Raw genomic sequence first — 24072 nt, forward strand, 5'->3', positions numbered from 1 at the left:
CAGCTCCAGGCTGTATCTAGTCCTTGTCCAACTTTGAGCATCCACGTAAACACTCTTCATTCCAGTATTTTTCTGTGGTTTCTTGTAATTATTCAGAATAGCCTGTCACTTATTTAAAATGTTGCTAATAAAGTGACACCCTCTCCCATGTCAAATTGCTCACTCCCCATATAAAAATAACTCACTCTAAGTCCTTAGAAGCAAGAATAAATCTGATGAAGAACTATGGAAATCTCTTAAGTATCAATTGCTTTCTTGGGAAGTATATTCTTTGGGTAAGCCAATTATCTAGAAATATTTTTCTTTCACAGCAGTGACAAAAAGGTTAGCAACTTAAAATTGCGTGTATATATACCATATATGTTAGCATAGATATTCTGATTATGTTTTATGTTAAAGAATTGAGTGATTTTAGGAAACACACGTTAGACAACTCTAAGACAGAAAAGAACTTGGTAAACTTGTTCTAACTTTACAAATTGAATTTCATTTCCCCTCTAAAAAGTAAGAATGGTAAAAATCACTTTTCCTCCCAGACTTTTTTTTTTAAAGAAATTTCTATTTGAGAACAGTTTTAGATTTACAGAAAAGTTGCAAAGATACTACAGAAAATACACTCCATACTCAGCTTCCCCAATTATTAACAACCTACTTTATTGTGGTATATTCTTTGTAACACTGCATATATTTTAAATTTAATTTTTTAAACCAGCCTACTCTAAATAGAGCCTCACTGGCACAATTCACATGGGGCAGAATTCAGTATGTGGTGGTTGGAATCTACCCATGAGGGGTTCCCAGGGGACCCGGCTGAGTGACAAGGGGCAAAACAGACAACAAGGAGCCGAAGCTCTGCTTGTCATCTGTGAACCAGAAAAAGTGACATATGCCCGCAGCAGTTACTGTGAGCATCGCCTGAGACACTGGTGGCAATCCTAGAGTTCTATTGAAATGCCCAAATTACCATTTTAAGGAAGTTCCCTTATAAGCAGGGTCCCACAGACTTTATCACCCAGATTGGGACACTTGAGTGTGGAAGCAGCGATGGTGATCATGACACACAGCAGACTTGTGCAGGATGTGTGGGCTCAGGTCCACAGAGGAAGGAGCTCTAGCCTCAGTCAGGGGTCAGTGAACGAGTTTGCCTCAGCCCCCACCCCAAGCTGCCTCAGTCAGGGAGGGCTGCAGGGAGAAAGTGGGGTGCTACTAACTTTTGGGATCGAGGTCCTAGGGGCCACTATCCCTCATCCACACACCTGGGGTCAGGGTGGGCAGAGAAAAGGGGAAGCGGCTGGAGAAGGATGGGGGTTAGAGGAGAGAGCAGGACATTAGGAGGTATATTTTCAAATGGCCTCACCTTTTGCCCCCTGGGACACCTGACTGGCATGGATATTTCCCTCTCCTTCCCTCCTCCAGCACCTGGTGCTGGGGGAGGGTGCCCAAGAAGGCCAGAGGGCAGCCTCTGAGCTCCCCAGGATAGTGTGCTAGTGTACCCTCTCTTCCTTCATGTCCTCCAGCCAGGAGCCCATCTGTCTGATCCCCAGGTTCCTCTGCCTTTGAAACCAGGCCCACAACAAATCCTGCAAGTAGGGAGTAATTATTGCTCCTCATTCTTCCCCAACCCAGGGAACTTCCTGGGGACCCCATCTCCTTTGGGGAACCTTCCTGAACAGATGTACCCTGGAAGAGGACCCTTTTTAACTTAGAGCTCCACCACTTCCAGCCATGACTCCATACCCCAGGCTGCCAAGTGTTTTTTATTATTTTTAGCATTAAAAGAGAACAAATAGTCTGTTTGCTATTTTGTCTCCTTAGAAATGGGTCTGGAGGGCAGGGACAGAGCTCTTCTTATGCTGGGGTCCGCCTGGAGCTGCTGGCAATGATGCAGAGGGCAGCATATGAGGAGAGAGGGTATGGTGTTCTCTGTGGGACTCTCCAGGCTCCATGGTCAGTGGACTGAAACACACGTGTTTGGTAGTGGAGAGAAGGAGGCCAAGACAATTTGGCCCAAAGATGGTATTATAGAATATTTAGAGGTTTTATTTTATTTTATTTATTTATTTTTTTTTATTTAGAGGTTTTAAAGATGCAATCATTTCATGTAGGTTCAATAGGAATCCCAGAGCTGACAAACTCACTGAAATAAGGCCCAGACAGGCTCACACGGAGGACATAGAAATAATGCACAAAGCCGAGCATTTTGCACGCTAGTGCATGCGGCTGGTTTCAAGATTAATAGATGTGGCTAAAGTCTCAAGTGACCACCCCCTATGAATTAGACTGACAAACCTTCCCTCCAATCTTTGTCATGCTTCCATCCCCACACGTGTCAAATTCTCCTCGGAAAGGTACATTTTCAAATAGCCTCACATTTTGTCTTGGCCCTTTCAAATTATGTTGAACCAATACAAGTGTTTAAAATTCCTTTTAAAATCTGGACATGCATGCCTCCTGCCAGCCCCTTACAGAGCAAGCTCCCGGGGCTTATTGTGTGTGTGTGGCTGTGCACTCACCTTTCAGGCCGTGATCCACATCCCCCTCATGGTCTTGCAGCAGGGTGTAGCCCCCCTGAGAGGGGAGATCTTTCCCGTATGTCCCAGCATGATCTTCCATCACAGTGAACTCCTGGCGGGGCTCAGCCATCCTAGGTCAAGGCCCACCTGAGGAAGGGAGATAGGAGGATGAGGCCTAGCATGCTAAGCCGAGGGACCTAAGTGGTTTGGGTGGTGGGGTAGAGGCAGGGAGAGAAGTGCCACCTCCCCGGGTCATAGCAAACAGATCTCTGCCTCCCCATTCCCTGACATGGGATGCCCAACCTCATCGAGGTGTCATGTTTACCTGTATGTGCATTTAAAAAAAAGGATTTTATTTATTTATTTGACAGAGAGAGAGCATATGCAAGCACAAGCAGGGGGAGCAGCAGAGGGAGGGGGAGAAGCAGACTTCCTGCTGAGCAGGGAGCCCAATGTGAAGCTTAATCCCAGGATCCTGGGATCATGACCTGAGCCCAAGGCAGACACTTAACCCACTGAGCCACCAGGTGCCTGCTGTATGTGTGCTTTTAATCACCTCTAATTGCATCAGTTCCTACCCAAAACCACCCTGTAGGCAGGTCCAGGGGGCCTGTCCTGTTATGCCCAGTACTCTTTCCACTTCATTAAAATATAAATGCTGTTGACCAATAGCTTGATTTTTAAAAATTTTTAATGGAAAGGGTAAGACCACACAGAAGGCATCAGCAGGTATGGAAAGGGAAGCACAGGGAGGCAAAAGTGATCATTCCATCGCAAGGCAACAGCAAAGCAAAACTGACTCTTGACCCAAATGTCCTGACTCTGCCCACCCCCAGCTCTGAGTTGAGAGGCCTCCCCTGGAGGTCAGGGCTGGGCCGCCACTCACCTCTGGGGCCCCCACCAGGCCCCTTAGATGTGCATTCTGAGGACCAGGCTCAGAAGTTTTCTTTTAATCTTTCCTTCAACTGTAAGTTTTATAATTTTTCATAATTTTAATCTAAATTTAGTCTTCATTTTCTTTTTAAAAATTTGTGCTGCCATTTCCCCTTCTCTAATTTGCTTTCACCTATGTTCTTTCTTTTATTCTGATTGTTTGCATTCTTTGCTTTAAATCGATACTTTTCCTTTATAATTCGTTAATGGTTAGCCTCTAAGGTTTCTGTTTCCATTTCACGAAGTGTTTTCAGCGCACCCAGGAATGGAGGTGAGGGTGAGTTGCCAAGGGGAGAGCTGATAACACAAACTGGAGAGGTTGGAGACTTCTCCTTTACCCCCCCTTCACCACATCTAGCGCCCTGGTTTCCTGGCTTCCCTGATCGATTAATGACACCTGCCAAAGGCAAGATGTGGAAGGCAAACCTGATGTCATGCATTCCCTAAATGCGTTACGAAATTACAGAATGTTCTAAAAGCCATGTCTCACCTGTGACAGATGTTGGGCAGGTCACATAAAGGGTGGGCTACCAGGTGGGAGAGTCCACCTGGGGTGGACCCTTCTCATAATGCTTTCCTGACACTGATGGTGGAGCAGAAAGGTTTCTGGCACTGCGTCTACACCAGTTGGCCACCAACAGACTTGTGTCTAGCTTCATTCCTCTCTGTTCTAGGGAGGACATGCTGGGGTGGCCGTCTGAGCCCTTCTGTCTATCCATAATGTAGGAAGCTAGCAAGAAGCTAGCAAGAGCCACATGACCTAGGAGGGTTTTAAGAATGAGTTCAGCGGGGGCACCTGGCTGGCTCAGACGGTGGACTGTGCGACTCTTGATCTCGGTGTTGTGAGTTCGAGCCCGATGTTGGATGTAAACATTACTTAAAAATAAAATCTCGAAAAAGAAAAAAAGAGTGAGTTCAGGGAGTCCTCTGCTGGGTGGGTGGCCTGTCCCACTTAGGTATTTACTGCCTATACAGAAGGGGCCTCCTTTCATTCTGAGGACCCTGTCCCTCAGAGAGCACTTAGCAAAGACATCCAAGATTGAGGTTCTCCAAATCTTTGACATCTCCCCAACGATGAGCAGGACTTTATTTTGGGCAGATCAAAGTCACCATTCATCCTTCAAGGCTTAGGATTTAGACATATCTAAGATATCCCCTTAGATATGATTAATAGACTGTTGCCCTTAGAAAGCCCCAAAATGTCAGAACACCTCTTCTAAAAGGGACTAGTTCCATTATCTGAGAAGACTATTGCTCCCTAGTCTTCCCGAACAGCTGAAGAGTAACATGCATCCCTCCCCCTAAGTTCCAGGCGGAGGGAGACACTGCTGTGGTTCCACAGAACCCACTAGAGATGGTCATCTGCTCATGCTCCAGGATCATCTTTATTGAGAATACTCAGTGCATTAAAAGTAATTCCTAACTTTGAATTTAGGAAGTAGTGTCTTCCTCACTCGTGGAGCCTCTCAGGATGTCTCGGGTCATCACCCAAAGGCTTGTCCAGTCCGTGAATGACTTCCTCTGGCTGAGTCACCAGATGCCTCCCCCCTGATGTAGTGGGCTCCTCTTAGAAGCTCAAGGCCTCCTAAACTGGCTGGAGACACTACACCTGGGCCAGGTAAGCCAGGCCCACCCACGCAGGGCACCCTGTGCAAACTGCCGCTAAAGATTTAGTGAGCGCTAAGAAGTTTTATGAGCTCTGTGGTTTTATTCTTTAGGTTTGATCAATTCCTTTCAATGACCAAGTTTCCCTCCTGAAACATGATGGATATGCAGGTGTATAAGTAAAAATCTCATGTATTGGTTTCCTCTTTCATAAAATGCCCATTTATATCCTTTCTCCTCTGTTCAGGTCTCAGCACTGATTGTAATGACTTGAGTGAGAACTTCATGCATGAATAACATCAACCCTTTATTATGTTTGTGGCAGATAATGTCTCTAGTTGATCACCTTTATTTTGGTTCTTGATTAATTCTGATCGAGTTTTTTTTTTCAAGATTTATTTATTTATTTGAAAGGGGGAGGGGCAAATGGAGAGAATCCTCAAGCAGACTCCCCATTGAGTGTAGAGCCTGACCCAAGGCTCGAACCTAGGATCCTGAGATCATGACCTGAGAGACAAAATCAAGAGTCAGCTGCTTAACCAACTGAGTCACCCAGGAGCCCCCCACCAGCAAGCTTTAATAGTAATATAGTCACATCTATTTTCCTTTGTGATTTATTCTATTGCTGCGTGGTACATAAAGATCATCAATATTTTCTGCTATGTTTTCAGTAATCTAATTCTTGATACTTGATTTATTAATTCATCTGGAATTTATTATTTAGGTATATGACGTGAGGTGAGAATCTAAACATTTCCCCCTAAATATAATAGTTAAACCAGCGGCCCAACTCTATTCATAGAATCTGTCTTCTTGTCCAGGTAAATGAGCGAGCTACTCTGCCTATTTATCTGTCCACTTTGGTGCTAGAGATCCCCAAGTGAAGCTTTGGATTGCAAGTCTTATTCTCTAGGTGGCCACTCTTCATTTTCTTTTTCAAAACGGTTTGACTTTCTTGCATGTTTTCTCTTCTAGATGTCCTTTAGAATATATTTTCCCAAATTCTCAAAATTCCACTGGGATTTTGGCTGGACCTGTTATGTGCCAAGATGATAAAAACTGCTCTTTTCAGAATATTTAGTGGTTCCTATCCAAGAGCATAGTGCGTCTTCCCATTCATTCCGATTCCTAAATCTCTCTGGGTAGAGGTGGGGGGAGGTAGTCCTGAACTCTTCTGCTGGGGAGGTCACTCTTGATGTCTTGCCATCTTCTGTGCTGCCTTTGTGAGCGGGACCCTCACCTTCATCATGCTGACGACTTATGAAGGGCTCTGGTTTCTGCAGCAGAGGTGATTAGGCTGCAGCTCCAAGGCTGGGAATGACCCAGAAGCGACAGGTTCTCCTCAAGGTCTCCAGAGAATAAATGCAAGAAGCATTTTCTAGGTCTCTATCAGACAGATGTGATCCCTTAGCAGAAAAGCTATTACTCAATAAGCTTGTGAGAGGAAGCTGGCAAAGTTCAAGAGGGTTTTGCAGAAGAATTCCAGGGGTGGGGGGAGCATTCTACTCTTTTCTCTACTCTTGAGATAGTTTGCCCCCAAACCAGTGGTTGTTCATATTTTAAAATCACGGGTTTTAGAGAACGCAGTTATTCCAAAGGAGCTTGGGAGGTATGAGATGCTAAGGATCCATATGCACTATGGCTGGCCACATTCTGCTCGTGGTTAAGTCACAAAGTCACGAAGTCCCAAAGCCCACCCTCCATTTATGCCCTGCAAAGATGAGTTCGCCAATTAAAGTTCTCTTCTGACAAACAGCAGAGCCACACATCCCAGCCATAAGACTTTCAGCCAAAGACAGCAGACTGGAAAACACAAAATAAGCACAGCCCCGAGGTGGGTACACAGCCCAGACTAGACTAGGTCACCACCCCAAGGATCCCTGTAATCTAAGAGAGATGCACAGACAGGAAAATAAACACACTGGGAGTTGTTTTTTTAAGGCTGCGCTCTGCTTTCTTATTCTAGATCAACCAATTTCTCTCCCTTCTCTCTCTCTCTCTCTCTCTCTCTCTCATTTCCTACTTCCTGTTTTCCCAGGCAGTGACTTAAAGGCAGTAGGGTGGGAGGTAAGCAAGAAATTTTAGGAGAGGCACAAAAGTTGAGTTACCAAGTTCGGAAACAAGGTAAAATGGAATTTTTAAAATTATGGCTTTTATCTGATAATGGTGAAACTGGGGTGGAGGGAGAAGAAAGGTGTGGGTGGGAAGGGGGAGATGGTCGAAGGAGGAGTCTGGCAGGTGCCCCCCCCAACAATCTCCAACTTCTTCCTCATTTTGCCAAGGCTGGGCCCCCATGGGTCACAGGGATGTGTAGGTGAGACCCCAGGTCCCTTTTGCTCCTAAAGAATGGGGCCTTCGCAGGCTGCAAGATGGAGCAAACTTCCTGCCTAGTATAGTTCACCTCTTCTGTGCAACTTATCTGAAGAGGCAAAGAGGAACCTTTGTTTTCTGCCCTTTGAGGTGTCTAGAGGTAGCTGAGGGAACCCCAGGCACCTAGTCCAGCTAAGTGACCTCTGGAACGTTACCAGGAGACCCTGCTCACCATTTTCCTGGACACTTCCCCATGAGAGAAGATCTAGGCTGACTACAAATCTAGGCAGGACACAAACCCCAGACAGGTAAAGGCCCCCTGAGGCTAAATTGGCTTGCCCACCACCACTAAGGCAGCCTGGAACCTGACTCAGATTCAGATACTGCTCCCTTGGCCCTGCTGCCCGCTGGGACATGGATCCTTGGCAGTTCTGATGCCTCTGTATGCCCCCACCCAGGCCTTTCCTCCTATATGGTTCTTCAGGGGGTCTGTAGGTTTCTTCTGACCTAAGGCAGTCTTTACCTGATGTAGATGAAGACCAAATAGTCTTCCTGCACCTCCTGCCTCTTTCCTGTTCTTTCTAATTCTCTTACCCACAGCAATGCAGTTTGGTAATGAGTAATTCAGGTTCTAGAAAGCTCCTTGGGTAAGCCAGGGCAACACTGGACACTCTTTGGGCAGCTTTGGAGTATTAATAGCACCTGCTTATGTGAGCCCTGTCTATAAGCCAGTCTCAGGGACTTGAGAGAGAGAGAGAGGGAAAGAGAGAGAGTCTCTCTGTAATGCAACAACCTCATGAGAAGAATCATTGTCCCCACTTTCTGGATGAGGAAACGGACTCAGAGAGGTTCCCTAACCTGTTGAGGGTCACATAGCTAGGAAGAGGCAGAGCAGGGTCTGAACTTGGATCTTTCGATGCTCAAACCCATCCCTAGGCTACTACATCCTACTGGTCGGTGCCTTCCCAACAGACTAGAAAGCACAGCCCTTCTCTCCTCTCCAGCACTGGGGGACAGAACGCTATCCTATCCCGGCTGGAGGGAGAGCCCCGAGGGCAGCCAGCGCCCTGCTGTCACAGTGCAGGTGCCCGGAGTGGACAGACAGACAGGCTCCCCTCCTCTCTCCTCCCCCTCCCTCCTCCCCCTCCCTCCTCCCCTTCCCCTCCTCCCCCTCCCCTCCCTCCTCCCCTTCCCCTCCTCCCCCTCCCCTCATCCCCCTCCCCTCATCTCCCTCCCCTCCCTCCTCCCCCTCCCCTCCTCCCCCTCCCCTCCTCCCCCTCCCCCTCCCCCCTCCCCCTCCCCCTCCCTCCTCCCCCTCCCCTCCCTCCCCCTCCCTCCGCGAGCCCACCCCGAGGGCGTAGCTGCTCCGGGCCGCGGGGCAGCCTCGCTAGGGGGCAGCAGAGCCCGGCGGCGGCGGCGGCGGCAGGCTTCTCCCGCGGGCGCCCGCGGTGACTCAGCGCAAAGCCTCCTGCGCTTCGGGGGGCCCCCTCCGCAGTGAGGCTGATCGCCCTTAGGCTCCCTCCGCTGAAAAGTCCCACAAGGCAAATAGGCGTGCCAACGCACAACCTCGCGAATCTGCTCAACACACTGATTAGTACCCTTAAAAAGTACGATCTCTTGGCACAGGAGTGCCTCAATGGAGCTGCTGTTAAAAAAAAGCAAACACCCTTGGGATGGCTGGGTGGCTCAGTGGCTGAGTGCCTGCCTTTGACTCAGTCGTGATCCCCAGGTCCTGGGATCAAGTCCCCGCAGGGAGCCTGCTTCTCCCTCTGCCTCTGTGTCTCTCATGAATAAATACATAAAATCTTAAAAAAAAAAAATGAAAAAGCAAACACCCTACATGGACCTCTCTCAGAAAGCTGAAGATCCAGTAGAGATAAATCTAGAATCCAAAAAAACTTTGTTCCCCAAGGTTACTTTGGGGTCCGGCATCCCATGTTTGCTCTGGTCCCTCTTTTGCATCATCAGGAAAGTGCCAGGGCACGAGGGTGGAACACAGGATTCCTCCTAATGACAGGAGTCGTGATTCAAGTGTCTCCTGGTATGGACTCATTTAATTCACACCTGCCTCGCCTCCATGATTACGCCTCCTTCAACAGATGGGGAAACCCAGGCACAGGAAGGTTTGAGTAAGTTGCCTCAGGTCTCACTGTAGGGATGCCATGGAGAGGGAGTTCAAAGCCCAGGCAGCCTAGCATCAGAATCTGACCTTGTAAAAGCAGATACTGGTGACGGAATCAAGCAGTGATGGAGATGCCAGGACCCTTGCTCAGTGGAACTAAAACTTTCATTTCCCTGGAAAATTGCCTCTAGTATTTACACTCTACTCTTTAACACTTAAGGTCCAACTGTTTTACTTTAGGATACAGGGATTAGTGAAAGGGCATGCATACTAGTCTCTGGGGCTGAGGCAGAGTCTGGGCCCCAGGTCATTAGGAAATCCCTCTAGGCAGGAAGCTGGAAGCCAACTGTACCCAAAGGAAGAGAAAGAGCCTCATGGGTTTCAATCAACACCCTCCTTGAGGCTGACTCCTGGCAACCCCTATGGCTGCAGACACCCTTCACTAACAGCTGGTCCCAACTATGAGTGTCTGAGGAGCTGCATCTCCAAAGGTGCTGTCCCACCCACCCCCGCCCCGCCCGCCACAGTAGCCCACCCAGCACAGAGACAGCCAGAGGGAAGTCCTCAGAGTGCTCAGTAAGATGTGCAGGAGGGAAGACTGCTGGCATGGCAAACTGCAGAGGAGCTCTACAATATGAGCTCATGGTCGCATCATATCACAGTGTACTATGGAATGTTCTAGAACCAAATCTGAACAATAATGAAGATACCCAGATTTTAAGCATCCCTGCCAAATTAAGAGAAGATAAAGGAGCCCACAGAGAGGGAAGACTTATGTTGGGGAGAAGAAAATGGAATAATCCTGGGCCTCCATCCAAAGAGAACAATCAACAGTTGTATGAAAGCATGAATGAAGAGTGCTTTTTGGGGGGAGGTGGTGCTGCTGTGCACACACACTGTGTCATGACTGATGTCAGCTGGCTAATGTCCACTATCGTAAGAAAATTTAGATTGTGTCTGAGAGGACAATTCTAGTTTTAAGCCTAGGATTTTTGTTGTATTTTCTTTATTTTTTCCATTAAAGGCTTCACTCCTCCTTTGTAGTGGCTGGTATAGTGAAATAGTGCTGTAACATCTGGCAGGGTGACCTATCAGGCCTGGGTGGCCTTTGTGTTCAGAACTGCAGCCAATTTCCCTCCACCCCACTTTCTGACACATTTTCCATCACTCAGCCTTCAATGAGGACAGCGCTGTTGTGTGAAATCCTGATGGGTGGGAGATGGGTTGCTTCGCCTGTCCTGTTCAGGAACCAGCAATGTCCCTGGCCACCACTTTAATTCTACCTGAGATGAGTCCTCTGAATTCAGAGCACCAAATGGATAAGGAGGAGTCTCTTCTGATAACAAAGCCAAGAAAAGCAGAGCAAAAAATTGCTTTTCTTGGGCAAATCACTCTTAATCCTTAGAGAGAGAGAGAGAGAGAGAGAGAGAGAGAGGGAGAGAGAAATGTATTGTTTTATGAAAATGATTCATAGGGCCCTCTGAGTGGCTTGGACTTTAGATTTCGGCTCAGGTCATGAACTCAGGGTCCTGGGATTGATCCCCACATGCAGCCCCACACAGGGTTCCATTCAGCCCGAGGAGAAGAGGACAAGTGAGGGGGTCCCTCTGGGGAAGTCTCAGAAGTGGTGGAGAGTAGGTAAATGCCAAAAGCAGAACTAGGGAGTCTATGCCCCTCCTTCCTCCCAGTGCTGGGGCCCAGATAAAGCAATGGGCAGGCACGGAGAGGATGCGGCAGGTGACTGGCGAGGGACAAACCATGGCACTAAAGTCTCAGCTTGCTGGGAGCATGCCCAGGAGCAGTGAGGGAGGCAGGAGTTTGCGAAGCCACAAGGAATGACCAGAAATTGGCTTCTTTTGCCATGACATTTCATTAGATGGAAACAACAGGGAAGAGGAGAATGAAGAAGGAAAGTGGTCGTTTTTAAGTTGCTTTCATTTCTATTTGTTGAGTCTGAGGACATCTCTGAAAGACGCGAGGGAGAAGAGGGTGGCAGGAGGCTATTGCTAATTAGCAGCTATCCATCAGTAATGAATGGCCTGAACTCAGCATTGTCTCAGAAGGATTGGAAATAAACAATGTCCTTTGAACACACTTAAGAAATGCCCCACCAGGTCAGGCACACCATCCCTGAATTCCTAAAGGTGCCCTGATATGGCATCAGGGCCAGAGTGAATGACAGTACAGTAGAGGGGACGTCAAGCTCACACTCAGGCCGGGCTGCTGCTTACTAGCTGGGTGACCTTGGGCGAGTCACTTAACCTCTCAGAGCCTCCACTGGTTGGTCCATAAAATGAGGAGTTTAAATGAGTTAATATATCTCCAGTGCTTAGAATCATCACTGGCTTCCAGAAAACACTATGTAAGTGCCACCTGTGGTTATTGCCATGACAACCATATCACCCATTAATTTAGCCAAACCTTTCTGCATCCTGTTTGAATTTTCAGACCAAACAGCTTCACAGGGCACAAGGCCCCACCCCACTTTGGATCCAATGACACGTGGTGCCCCCTTGGCCCTCCCAATGCAGCCTCCAGCCAGGCAGGGCAGATGGTGTACCCAGTGAGATCATCCCCTGGTCCCGTGACGCCTGGAGACAGGGCCAAAATCGTGTCCTGGAGCACCCTGCATGAAGCTGACTCCTTTGTAAGAAGGATGGGGGAGAAAGGAACAACTGGCATGGAGAGAGAGGTCCACTCTATATCACCAAGTGAAAAAGGCAGCTTTAAAAATGTGCTTGTACAGAATTTTTATAAACAAAAAAATCCAATATGTATATGTATATGTGCAGACAAAAAGTCCTAAAGGCTGAACAGAGCTTTTCTCTGGAAAGGGAAATGGAATTAGGAAGAGGTCCTCTTGTTGGAATCTACATTTTTGTTTTATTATATTGTTTCATAAGCATATAGTATGCTTATAATGTAATAAAAAGCAATAAATACAGTCCCATTTTGGTGATGCAAAATATCTGTAACAGTTAAAGACTTTTCCCACTTCTCCTCTGATTCACAGGTCATAAACTGCCTTCAGCTACTGGCAAGGCCAGAGGGACAGGTAGCCAAGACACTTAACGTTGACTCCAAGCATCAGGATCACTCTGTCATCAGTGACTGGGACAGAGGCCACTTAGGCCACTTAGGCTGACAATGTGCATGTGGCATTTTTACCTGAGGCCATAAGCACACCACCTGAAGTACCAGACAGGGATGAAGGCCTGTGGAGCCCAGGGGGGCCCTGGATGGGAGAGGTCAACATGCCTGGAGGAAGGTAACGAGACAGCTGGCGTGTAGCCCTTCAGGTACACAGTTAACGCAGAGTCACAGATATCTGGACATAGGACTCTGATGTCACAAACCCTTGCCTATTGCAAGCGTGATTACCTAAATCTAGTGGGGGGTAAGGAGTAATGTGTCTACACTCTACAGAGAGCTGCTATTGTTCATGCATGTATATCCACCTTGTTCCAAAAGGAATTTAGAGAAGCAGGGACATGAAAAGCTCCACAGAGCCGAAGGTATAGCTATATGAGCCCTAGAAAATGTAACTTCCAAAATGAAGTATGTCCTGTGAGATCCCATGGCTATGTCAGAATAGAAAAATAAAAGCTCTTTAGGTAAAGGGGAAACCAAGCAATTTTGCTGCATCTATGGAGGCTGGCAAAATAGTTTCAATATTTATCAATACGATTGTGTTCAGAACTGCAATTAAATACAATTAAATTAGAATAAGGAAACGCAAATATTCCCCAGCATGTGACCCCAGGTCATGCCCTCTGATCTTGATAAAATAATTATGCTTGACAACGTGGAGTATCTAGCTGGAGCTGGGGAAAATGAAAAATTGTATGAAGTGAAGAAATTATCTCGAAAGTCAGAATTTTTATTTTTACTTTTTTTTCAAAAGTCAGAATTTAAGCACAACTTTGGAACCAGATCCAATCTGGTTGACCCATCAGAAATTCAGCTCAGGGAGAGAGGAAATCAAAACCAGGGCACACATTTAAGTTCTAGGCTCCAAGAACACATGCATGTCTATTATCCAGCAGAAAGATGGACAATACTTAGGTTCAGAAACAAATTATAGTCCAGGAGGGAAGAAGAAAGAATGACTAGATTTTCATCTGAAAGAGAAAAAGTTGGCAAGGAAGAAGTACAAAACACTCCGAAACATAATAGGAAATTAAACTCTACATGGAGAATGAGAAAGCATTATACCCTGGGGGTGGAAGACAAGAGGAGATAATGCTCGCCTGTCGGTCATCAGGCAGGAGAGCAGGAAAGCAGTGTGACTCGGTGTGGTCATCCCTGCCCGTATCTGGGCTGCTTCTGGGGTCTTCCAAATGTCTCAGGAGTCACAATCAGAATCAAAATCATAAAGGAATACTTTAAACTACTGAATTGTAACTTTAAATAGGTGAATTTTATGTCATGTGAATTATGATCTTAATAACGCTGTTTTCAAAACATCGCAAAAGAGGCTCAAAATTAAATTTACTTTATTTGGCTTAATCTAAAAATACAGATGCCCTTCAATTCTCCTATGGGCCGGATGTTGGAACCCTGGGCCTGAACCGGCTAGAAAGTGATTCCCTCTGAGGAGTGTCTGAGATTAAGAAGCTTGTATACAAACCTCCTTTCAGCTGGGCAATCCCATTGGGCTCAGATCCTACCCCTGGGGCAAGTTCTTCTGTGATAAAACAAACCATGAAGGTGGCTTCATGTTGCTTGTGCATTCTCAGAAGCTTTCCCTTCTTCTGTGGGGAGAGCAGAGGTCTTGGCCTTGGGCGGGGGGCAAAGAAGGTGCCAAGGGGAGCCAGGAAAAATGCTGGGCAACAAGGCACTATCCCAGGTGGATGGGCCAGCAGGTTGGGCAGATCAAAACATCTTTGTGGGGGAGGTACAATGTCACATCCATTAAAACACAGAACTGTGCACAGGGAAAGGAGGGAAAATGAATGGAGGAGACAGAGATGCTGTAGAGATGGAGGGTTAGTCTCTGATGGGCCCTCCAAGCCAGCAGGCCAGGCTGTATTCACCTCTTGTCCTCCCAAAGCTCAGGGTGTGCAGAGGCCAGAGAGGCAGGGCTTGCTGGGGAGGTGCACACATGCAACTGATGTCTTGGGGAAAGGGAAACATCATAACACCCTCATTTCTGAGGACTTTACAACACATCTCCCTGACCCCATGTCTGTGGGATTAGGCTGGAGACTTCTGCATTCCTGAGACATGAGTAGGAACCACATTACTTCCCACCCACCCTCTCCACTCTACATGTGGCCTAGTGTTTACTGTCAGATTTGTTACCTCATACTCTAATTGTACCCCCATCAGAGGCTCTTTGAGAGTGGAGACTCCTGCCTTTGTTTTTTAAAACCACTGGAAACAACTCAGTTCTTAGAGCACTACTTGGTATGGGGTAGGTGCTCAGTATATCTTCACAGATGGATGAGATGTGGACTGGAAGACACTCATCCCACTTTGTGAAATGATGTATTCTGCCCTAAATGCTAAGCTCTTTCTCACCTCTGGGCCTTGGCACATGCTGGTCTCCCTGCCAGGAAAGCCCTCTTCTCCCCTTTCCCTCCACTCTGCCTGGCTAACTTCTACTCAAGCTCTAGGCTTTATCAAAGCACTCCTAGAAGCACTTTTAGCAGCCCTTCCTGGCTCTGCCAAATGCCCTTATGTGTGCCCTAATGAACACTTGCCGCATGGTGTTGTGATTCTCTGGTTACTTGGCGCTGGTACTGGAATGCTAACGCCCTGAGGATGGAAGGGCCATGCCACCTTCTTCACCATTGTGGCTTTAGCACCTGGCCCATCCCAGGAAAGCCCCCAGTAGACTGGTGAGCCAATAAGTGTGTAGGGGCAGGGAGATGGGTTTTGGTGGGATGGAGGGGGAAGTGGGTCGACATTAATTGCTAACACTTCCCAAGCTCACAGCTCATGGTCTGTTTTAAACCTGAGAGCCAGCCTGTTCTCTCATGACACAATCAATCCCCTCGGTAACAGATGTACCTCTGACACCCCACTGGAGAGAATGTTCCTCTGTGATTGGAGAAAGAACCCAAATTCTCCTACACCTCTGTAAACAAGTGACCAAAGTAAACTGGATATATAACTGCTATGTCAGCTGGGTGTTGGGCCAACCAGGAATGACCTTGAGTTTGTCATCTTTGTCATCAAGCTCTCTCCGTTTTTGTTTCTTCTTCCTCTCCCCCCAAAAAGACTCGTTCTCCAGGCATTTTTCTGGAAGCCCCCACTTGGCTGGAACAGATTCATATAATCCTGGGTTCTCAAGCTTGTAATGGATCTTAAAGAAAGAGCCCCTCTATGGCATAGAGAGGGGCAGTAATTTGCTCACGGTCACAGTTAGTCAGCGCTGAAGCCAGGATACAAACCTAAATCAGGGGAACAGTTCACTGAAGATACCCCAAGTAAGGCAGAAAACCACTGTTTTCCAAAACATCAAATCTGCACATTTGATACTACAGGTCAGTTGCAGTTCTGTTTGCTTAGAAAATACTGTAATATGTTTTCCATAAGTACAGAAACTTGTGCTATACAGACTAACTTTGCCCATTTCATAGACTTTACCACTCACTCTTCTCTTTGAGTCCCCATCCCAAATCTCAATTTGTGTTTCCTATTGGGGAGGAGAGAAATGATCTGATTCCTTCAGTTTACACCAAGGATGAACAAAAATAGGAGAAAGTGAGTTCACTGAGAGTACAGATCACTTTTCACCAAAGAAAAATAAGGACGTTAGAATCTGAAACATGCTCAGAGAGAACATGTCATGTCAAGAGAAACTGTCCCCAGTGCAGGCCATGCATAAAATCCAGGGCTCTTCTCACATGTGGCCCCAGGGACATTTTGGGAGTAGATGTATGTGCTCTGTCACTGGCTCCTTGGGGGCTCAGGATGAAGCCACATCATATGATTATCTGTTAAGAACCTGTCACCCTTCAATTCCTCAGTTTAAGAGAAATGGTAGAGTAATTAGAAACCACGAAGAAGACCACTTACAATTATAGCACTTTGTACTTTACTTTTCATTCTTGTGGCTCATTGTTTGGATAGCATTTTCCAGGGAGCCATGACATGTTGACTTACAAGCAATATCTAAGGGACCGAGAGTGTCTAAACACCTCAAACCAGTGATTAAAGGCTTGTTTTAGGTGAAAAAATACAAAATGAGAGAAAAAACTGTAACTGGGTATAAAAGGAACTCATCTTATTTAGGAAAATCTGGTACAAAAAAAAAGTGCAATGTGACCAAACGTATTATCAAATATGATTCAGATTATCTGCATCCTAATTTAGATACTTATGCCATTTTTTCCAGGTCTGGTTTGAAAGCTGTAATTATTAAATCTTCTCTTAAGTAAAACAATGCGCTTGCATTTAGTAAATGTGATAGAATAATAGCCTCTCAGAGATGTTCAATATCCTTTTTTTAAAAAAAAGATTTTATTTATTTATTCATGAGAGACACAGAGAGAGAGAGAGAGAGAGAGAGAGGCAGAGGAAAGCAGGCTCCATGCAGGGAGCCTGACATGGGACTCGATCCCAGATCTCCAGGATCACGCCTGGGCTGAAGGTGGCACTAAACCGCTGAGCCACCAGGGCTGCCCAATGTTCAATATCCTAATCCCCAGAACCTACAAATCTGTTACTTCACATGGCAAAAGGGAAGCAAGATTGCAGATGGAATTAAGGCTGCTGACCCACTGAATTTAAAATAGAGTGTTGAACCTAGATTATTCTGGTGGGCCCAATATAATCACAAGGGTTCTTCCATGTGGAAGATGGAGGTAGGAGAGTCAGTGTCAGAGCAATGTGACATGAGAAAGACTCATCTGGTCAACACTGGCTTTGAAGATCGATGGGGCCATGAGCCAAGGAATACATACAGCTCCAGGAGCTGGAAAAGACAGGAAAGCAGATTCTCCCCCAGACCATCCAGAAAGGAGTGCAGCCCTGCCAACACCTTGATTTTAACCCACTGAGACCTCTGTCAGATGTCTGACTTCCAGAACTGTCAGATAAACATTTGTGTAGGTTTAAGGCACTAAGTTTGTAGTACTGAGTTACAGAAGCAAATAGACAATTACCACAATTAATTTCTCTAAGTCTGCTCATTAATGTGGACTCGTACTTTAATGACCACTTGATTTCGGGGAAAGGAAGGAAAGAAATGGACTGGGACAGCACAGCTGCCATACACAGGCCTTGGTGAGACCCTGTAGCATGTGCCACATTCGGTCTCCCTTACCCTCTAGCAAGGTGGGTATCAACAGCGCCATTGTAGACGGCTCTGAATCTCCAAGAGTTTGAGGCACTTGTCTGAGGCTTCCACTGGTAAAGTGGCAAAGCCTGGGTGTGAAGCAAGTTTGTTGGCCTCCAGAGTACTTTCTATTCTATGGTGTAGCTTTCCTTTCCACTCAAGCTAAATGGTGCAGAAAGCCCACAGGGCCTGCTCTGTCCGACTGTGCACAGGACAGCCCCGAAATGGTGGCCACATCAGCTCCACAGGCCTTGCTGGGTCCCTTCCTCCCTTCCCTCCCATGCCAGCAGAATTGGAGACCCATAGCTTGGTCCTTCCATGGCCCCAGCCTCTGCACTGTTCCTTGAAGGGGTCACAAACAAAGCAGTACAATGCACCTTCATCTGTGCCAGAGAGAGGCAGTAAATCAAGTGGAGAGTCTGACCCATGAGCCACATGGATGATGGCTAACCAATGTGCTCTTGTACCACATATGTACCTGCACACTACAAGTGGGCACTGCGAGAGAGGGAGGGCTCCTTTCCTACTATGAATAGCAAAGTAGATGGAAGAGCCTTCCTCTCTCAGGTGGGAAGAAATGGAGTGGAAGTCACCCCTATGGCCTTCTCACAATGCCACCCAACCCTAGCCTGCATGCTCTGTGTGTGCTTAGGTGGCACATGTGGCTCTTGAAGCCTCTTGGGTGTTCAGGGAATGCACCTGGACTTAGCTCAAAACAGAGTCTGCTTTGGGAACTGTCCAGATGTGGGTAGCTAATGATGTAATGGGGGGAGGGCCTTTTCTCAATCAGAGGATAGGATCCTGTTAATTAAGAAGCAATGCTTTGTGCTTAAAAGGCACAATTCAGACCCATCCATTAGTCTCTTCATTTAAGATCACTTTTAAATCAAAGCAGCCAAGCTGAGCTATAGGAAGCATCAATTATTAATGGACACAGAGAGAAGTGGGCTTCTAAGTGAGAGGCTAGCCATTCACCACCACAGAACAGAGGGAGGCTTGGGGACTGAGTCAGACGTGTCAGCTGTGTATTGAAGTGTACACAGGTTTCTGTGCACAAATGCATCACTGATGCTGTGCTTAGGCGCTGTATGTGTGTGTGTGTGTGTGTGTGTGTGTGTGTGTACCATGCCCATGCATGTGTGTATGCCCTCCATTACTGAAGGTGGCCCCAGGATACCTACAGGCAGCAGAGCAGGCCAGCCAGGGAGAAGATGATATAAATAGGACAGAGAAACCCCACTGGCCTAGCCCTGGCTGAGCAGCTGGAGTTGGAGGGGGGGCTCAGGGACTAGGGCAGTGAGCAGATTATGAGGCAGGCATGTACCAGCCCCCACCAGAGACCCAGAAAAAGGAGCATCCTGGCCAGAGAAAAACACATACAAACCCTGAATGACACAGGGATAGTTTCAGAGCAAAGTGACCCTATAGTCAACTCCATTCTTGGAAGGCTGCCTGCCACGTGCAGGGGCTCAATGCTGGACAAAGGGATGGAAGATGTGCTCCCTGCTCTCCCAGATCTGGGAGGGAAGACAAACATAAATACAGTCTGAGACCACAGGTCAGAAGAGAGAAGGCAGATTGGCTTGTGCCCCAAGAGCCTGTGATTTTGTGAGCTAACTATGGAATAGGTGCAAGAGACAAAGTTGTAGCAGCAGAAAGGAAATGTGGGTAGAGAAGGCTGGAGAAGGCTCTGTGGAGCAGACCAGGGGTAAGACTCAAAGGGAGAGCAGGCTTGGAGCAAAAAACCCCTTTCTCTAGGCTGGGAGGGTGGTGACAGGGTCATTATCAGGCAAAGGGGTCATCTCCAGCCAAAGGGACATCATCGGTCAAGCGTGTGACGGCTGAGACACAAGATGTTTCGGAGAAGCCCAGATCAGAGAGACTTAAGGCCAAGTGCCAGCTAAAAAGGCCCTGAGCCAACGTCGGGAGAACAGTTCCCCGAGCCAGAGCAGCCAACAAGCTCTGTGACAGTCCTGTTTGCTGGAAATTAACAAAGAATGAAGAGCCTGCGTCCTGCAGGTTTGGCTGTACAGCTAGTGGTGGAGCCACTAATTCTTGCAGAGTCCAAATTCCCGTACCGCCTTTGAGTTTTGAGGGGGTAAGTAAACTGGCCCTGGCTGTGTGCCCACCTCTGAGTGGCTTTGCAGGGTGATCCTTGGACCATAAGCAGTGGCAGGTTACATAACTCAGCCACAAAGAGGTCCTGGCTAGAACCTCTTCATCAGAAAAGTAGCAGCAGCATAAAGCCTTGTGAGAGGAAGATGGGTTTGGGAAGGAAAAGAGAGGGGAACAGATGGGGTGGAGGTTGAGGGAAGAGGCAGCAGGAGAGGATGCCCACGGTCTCCTGAGGCAATGGAAAGGCCTCTTTGGAGGGACAATTCTCAGTACACCCCAACCACAGCCGGTTGTCAAATGCCGGCGACAGGCTCTTGGACACAGCAACCTTGCCCAGAGAGATCTGTAACTGCAGGCAGTTCCTTCCCAGTCCTGCTTCCATCCAGAGGGCAAAAATACACATACTTATCTAGATAGAAGTGTTCCCTCTGCTCTTCCCAATTATTAACTCAGGGTTGTTAAATAGCTTGTAGGATCAGAGGTCCTTCTAAGAGGAGAAAAACATGGAAAGACCTTGGGCTCAGGGTCCACCTTCTGTCTGGTAAGATGGTTACTGTCCTCTGCAGATGAGGCAACAGAGAAGCTAAGCAAGTTGCCCAAAGACACCAGCGAGTAAGCAAGACATTAGCCTCCTGGAGCAGAGAGCTCCTTGGGTGGCCCACAGTCTCAGAAAGCAGGCTTCCGCTTCCCGGAGAACCGACATCTTTATATCAACTCGGTCGTACATTCAAGTTCTTGCCTGGTCCTGTACTGACTCAGCAAGCAGAAGTCTAGGAACTGAGGCACCAGCAGGCTGAATGGGTGATGGGATCATTCAGGCAATGAAGAAAAGTGGTCTTTTTTTTTTTAAGTTAAAAACCACAGGATAAACCACTCTCTGAAAAGAAGAATAAATTCATGCATCATTTAGATCCAACACACTCCCTTTAAATGTCCTAGTGACCACTAATGATCATAATTTAAAGAGACAAATCAATAATGCAAAGTCTAAACAACAAATGGAAGCCTCTTTCTAAATTCAGAATCAATTGCTGAATCAATCCAGCAAATGGCTGGAAAGATCATTCCTCCTAAGAAAAACCTGTGAGAGTTTAGTTCAAACCAATTGCTCACTTCAACCTTCTCAAACCTAACATGTTCTTGCTTATCTACTTTTGTTGTTGTTTTTTTTTTTAAGGTGGTAAATAGAGAAAAAGTTCCATCAGTAAACATTTTAAGGGGTGCTTGGGTAGCTCAGTCAGTTAAGCGTCTGACTCTTGGTTTCAGCTTAGGTTGTGATCTCAGGGTCGTGAGATCGAGCCCTAAGTTGGGCTCCACACTTAGCAGGGCATCTGCTTGAGATTCTCTCTCCCTCTACCTGCTTTTGCTTGGTCTTTCTCTAAAATAAATAAATCTTAAAAAAAAATAAACCTCAACATGAAGCACCTGGGTGGTTCAGTGGTTGAGCATTTGCCTTTGGCTCAGGGTGTGATCCCAGGGTCCTAGGATCAAGTCCCACATCCGGCTCCCCATGGGGAGCCTGCTTCTCCCTCTGCCTATGTCTTTGCCTCTGTGTGTCTCTCATGAATAAATAAATAAAGTCTTAAAAAATAAAAATAAAAAATTTAAAAACCCAGAATTTTATGGTGCAGACACTGTTGGGAGTCCTGGGAGAGCTGACCTTCAAACCCAGAGTGGCTCCTTCCTGTCCAATAGGAAGGTCAAGGATCTCGCAGGTGGTCTCATCTTCCCTGAACAAACAAAGCATTGCCTTATTAGTTTCAGTCTTAGAAGAATTGCCAACAAATTTCTACAATCTCCTCTAGGACAAGGGGCTGGAATACAATGTGGGGGCCAAGGGCGGGGTAGAAACAGCAGCTGTGGGGATCCCTGGGTGGCGCAGCGGTTTGGCGCCTGCCTTTGGCCCAGGGCGCGATCCTGGACACCCGGGATCGAATCCCACGTCGGGCTCCCGGTGCATGGAGCCTGCTTCTCCCTCTGCCTGTGTCTCTGCCTCTCTCTCTTTCTCTCTCTCTATCATAAATAAATAAAAATTAAAAAAAAAAGAAAAGAAAAGAAACAGCAGCTGCCACACGGCACGACAACGAAGTAGAACACTGTAGAGCACCCAGAATCAATAATAAAAACCAGCCTGGTTTTACAAGCATCATGTGCTAGCAATCTTAAACAATATACTAAATAAATAAAATACTCCTTGATGAAATACTACTTGAAAAATATTTCCTTGGTCTACATTATAAACAAGTGGTGTCAATACTGTTGAGCGTTGATAATATGGATATAAGGTTCACATTAGCACTTGAAAACACATATCCTTTGGAAAACCTGGTTTCTCCCTAGAAGTCACTTGGAGAACTCCCAGTTACACACAGCCCCAACATGTGCGGAGTCGGCTGCACGCAGTCATTTCGAGGGAAAATTCTTAGCAGTTCAGAATTGTGAGCTTGTTTCAGGCGCTGTCTGCAGTTCCAGCTCCTCAGAGACTGCATAGTCCTGCGTTCAGAAATCAGGTTGTAAGTGGTAGCACAGAGGCCACCAAGAAGCCGAGGTACTTCGGTGCTGTCATTCCGTGGGGCCACTTGGGAGTTTTTATTTGTTTAAAATTTGAAACGGTAACACCGAGTGTGAACTGTCAAGGGTAATATTTTTGCTTGGTAAGTGTAACTTTTATTCACATGTGATGTATTTTACTAAGTTTGATATATTTCAAATGGAAACTTCTTTTTCTTTTTTTAAAATTTTATTTATTTAAGAGAGAGAGCAAGAGCAAGTGAACAGGGGAGGGGCAGAGGGAGAGAGAGTGAGCGAGCTTCAAGCAGACTCCACGCTGAGTGCAGAGCCCCACACAGGGCTCCATCTCATAATCCTGAGATCGTGGCCTGAGCCGAAACCAAGAGTTGGGCGTGTAACTGACTGAGCCTCTCGGGTGCCCCCAAAAGTTTCTAAATTGTTGAGTTATAGTGTTTAAAAAATTAAGCAATAAAGCAGTACATCTGTGGTACAATTTAAAGGTTGCTAAATTATAGGCAACTTTTGCAGATGTCACTTTTATTGAACTTCACTTACTAGTGAACAGTGATTTACATAAATTATTATATCAGGTTGCAACCAGCGGTCAAAATTCAGCAGATATAAAAAACTAATAAGAAATTGTGCTTTTTCTCTATTTTGTACTATAATATTTACTTCTTCTTTACATTGTGGCATAATTATATGTGTACAGTTCAATAAAAGAAACATTTTATTATTTCTGTTTCTCTTCTGGGTATTATCTGATCACTTCATGACTATTTCTCCAGATAATTCTGTTGTATAAAGGTGGGGACAGGAAGTGGCTTATAGCACTGTTCTGGAAAGCGGCTTGATGAGTGAGCAAACCCCTTCAACAATCAGCTAGGTGCATTCATCACAGATCTGCAAGAGAATGAAGATGAATTCTTCCCCAGACTATAAATTTCCCTGCTAATGCTCAACATTCCTGTCTTTAAAAACCACCTCACACAGTAGCCACAGTGACAGTGAGTTCTGGAATGTAAAACTCAATGATGTGAAGGTTCATGATAACTTCTCAGGGCCAGGGATGAGAAACCCAAGTAGGACCCGCAGAGAGTGGTGCTCCACTGGGTCTGGCCCCTGCCCAAGCCCGAAACCAGAGGCTGGCCCTCACAGCAGCCAGAGCATGTGGTCCCTGCAGCCATGACCTACTTCCCAGTCTTCCAGCAGGGGAACCGGGCAGGCATGACAAAGCAAAATTAAGTGAATTTGGAGTGAGCCCACATCAGAAAAGCTTCTAAACAGTGTTCAGATGTTTTATTAGGGACAGGAGGCAGATGTCATGAATAGAGGAAGAGTCTAATCTTGGAAATTAAAAGATTGATGGGCGGGGGAGGGAGGGAATGCAGAGTAGTAGAAAAAACACAGGCTTTGAAGATGAAAGATCTGGGTTCAAATTCTCATTCTGCAATTTATTGGCTTATGATTTTGGGCAAGTGACTTAACCATTCTGAGCCTCACTTTACTTGTTTGTAACATGGAGATAGAACCTCATTTCTCAAAGCTGTCCTGAAATGAAGCAAAATCATATCAGAAGTAAGATGGTCTCACATCTTACTTTAGTAGTTTTCCATAATGACATAAAATATTCTATAGGGACAGAGCCAAAGCCTCATGGGGCTAATGTATCAACA

General features: G+C 46.5%; 1 protein-coding gene across 15 annotated transcripts in view; it reads right to left on the minus strand.

The window, feature by feature from the left end:
* MAPT (microtubule associated protein tau) overlaps window positions 1-24072 on the minus strand; it is a 100272-nt gene that overhangs the window by 43944 nt on the left and 32256 nt on the right. For all 15 annotated transcript variants that reach the window (XM_025999515.2, XM_025999512.2, XM_025999513.2 and 12 more), the window contains exon 2: window positions 2514-2660. In XM_025999515.2, the coding sequence (XP_025855300.1) occupies window positions 2514-2643 (130 nt within the window). In that variant the 5' untranslated portion in view covers window positions 2644-2660. The remainder of the gene's footprint in view (window positions 1-2513; window positions 2661-24072) is intronic.

This window comes from Vulpes vulpes, chromosome 2 (assembly GCF_048418805.1).
Source record: "Vulpes vulpes isolate BD-2025 chromosome 2, VulVul3, whole genome shotgun sequence".
Taxonomy (NCBI): Eukaryota; Metazoa; Chordata; class Mammalia; order Carnivora; family Canidae; genus Vulpes; species Vulpes vulpes.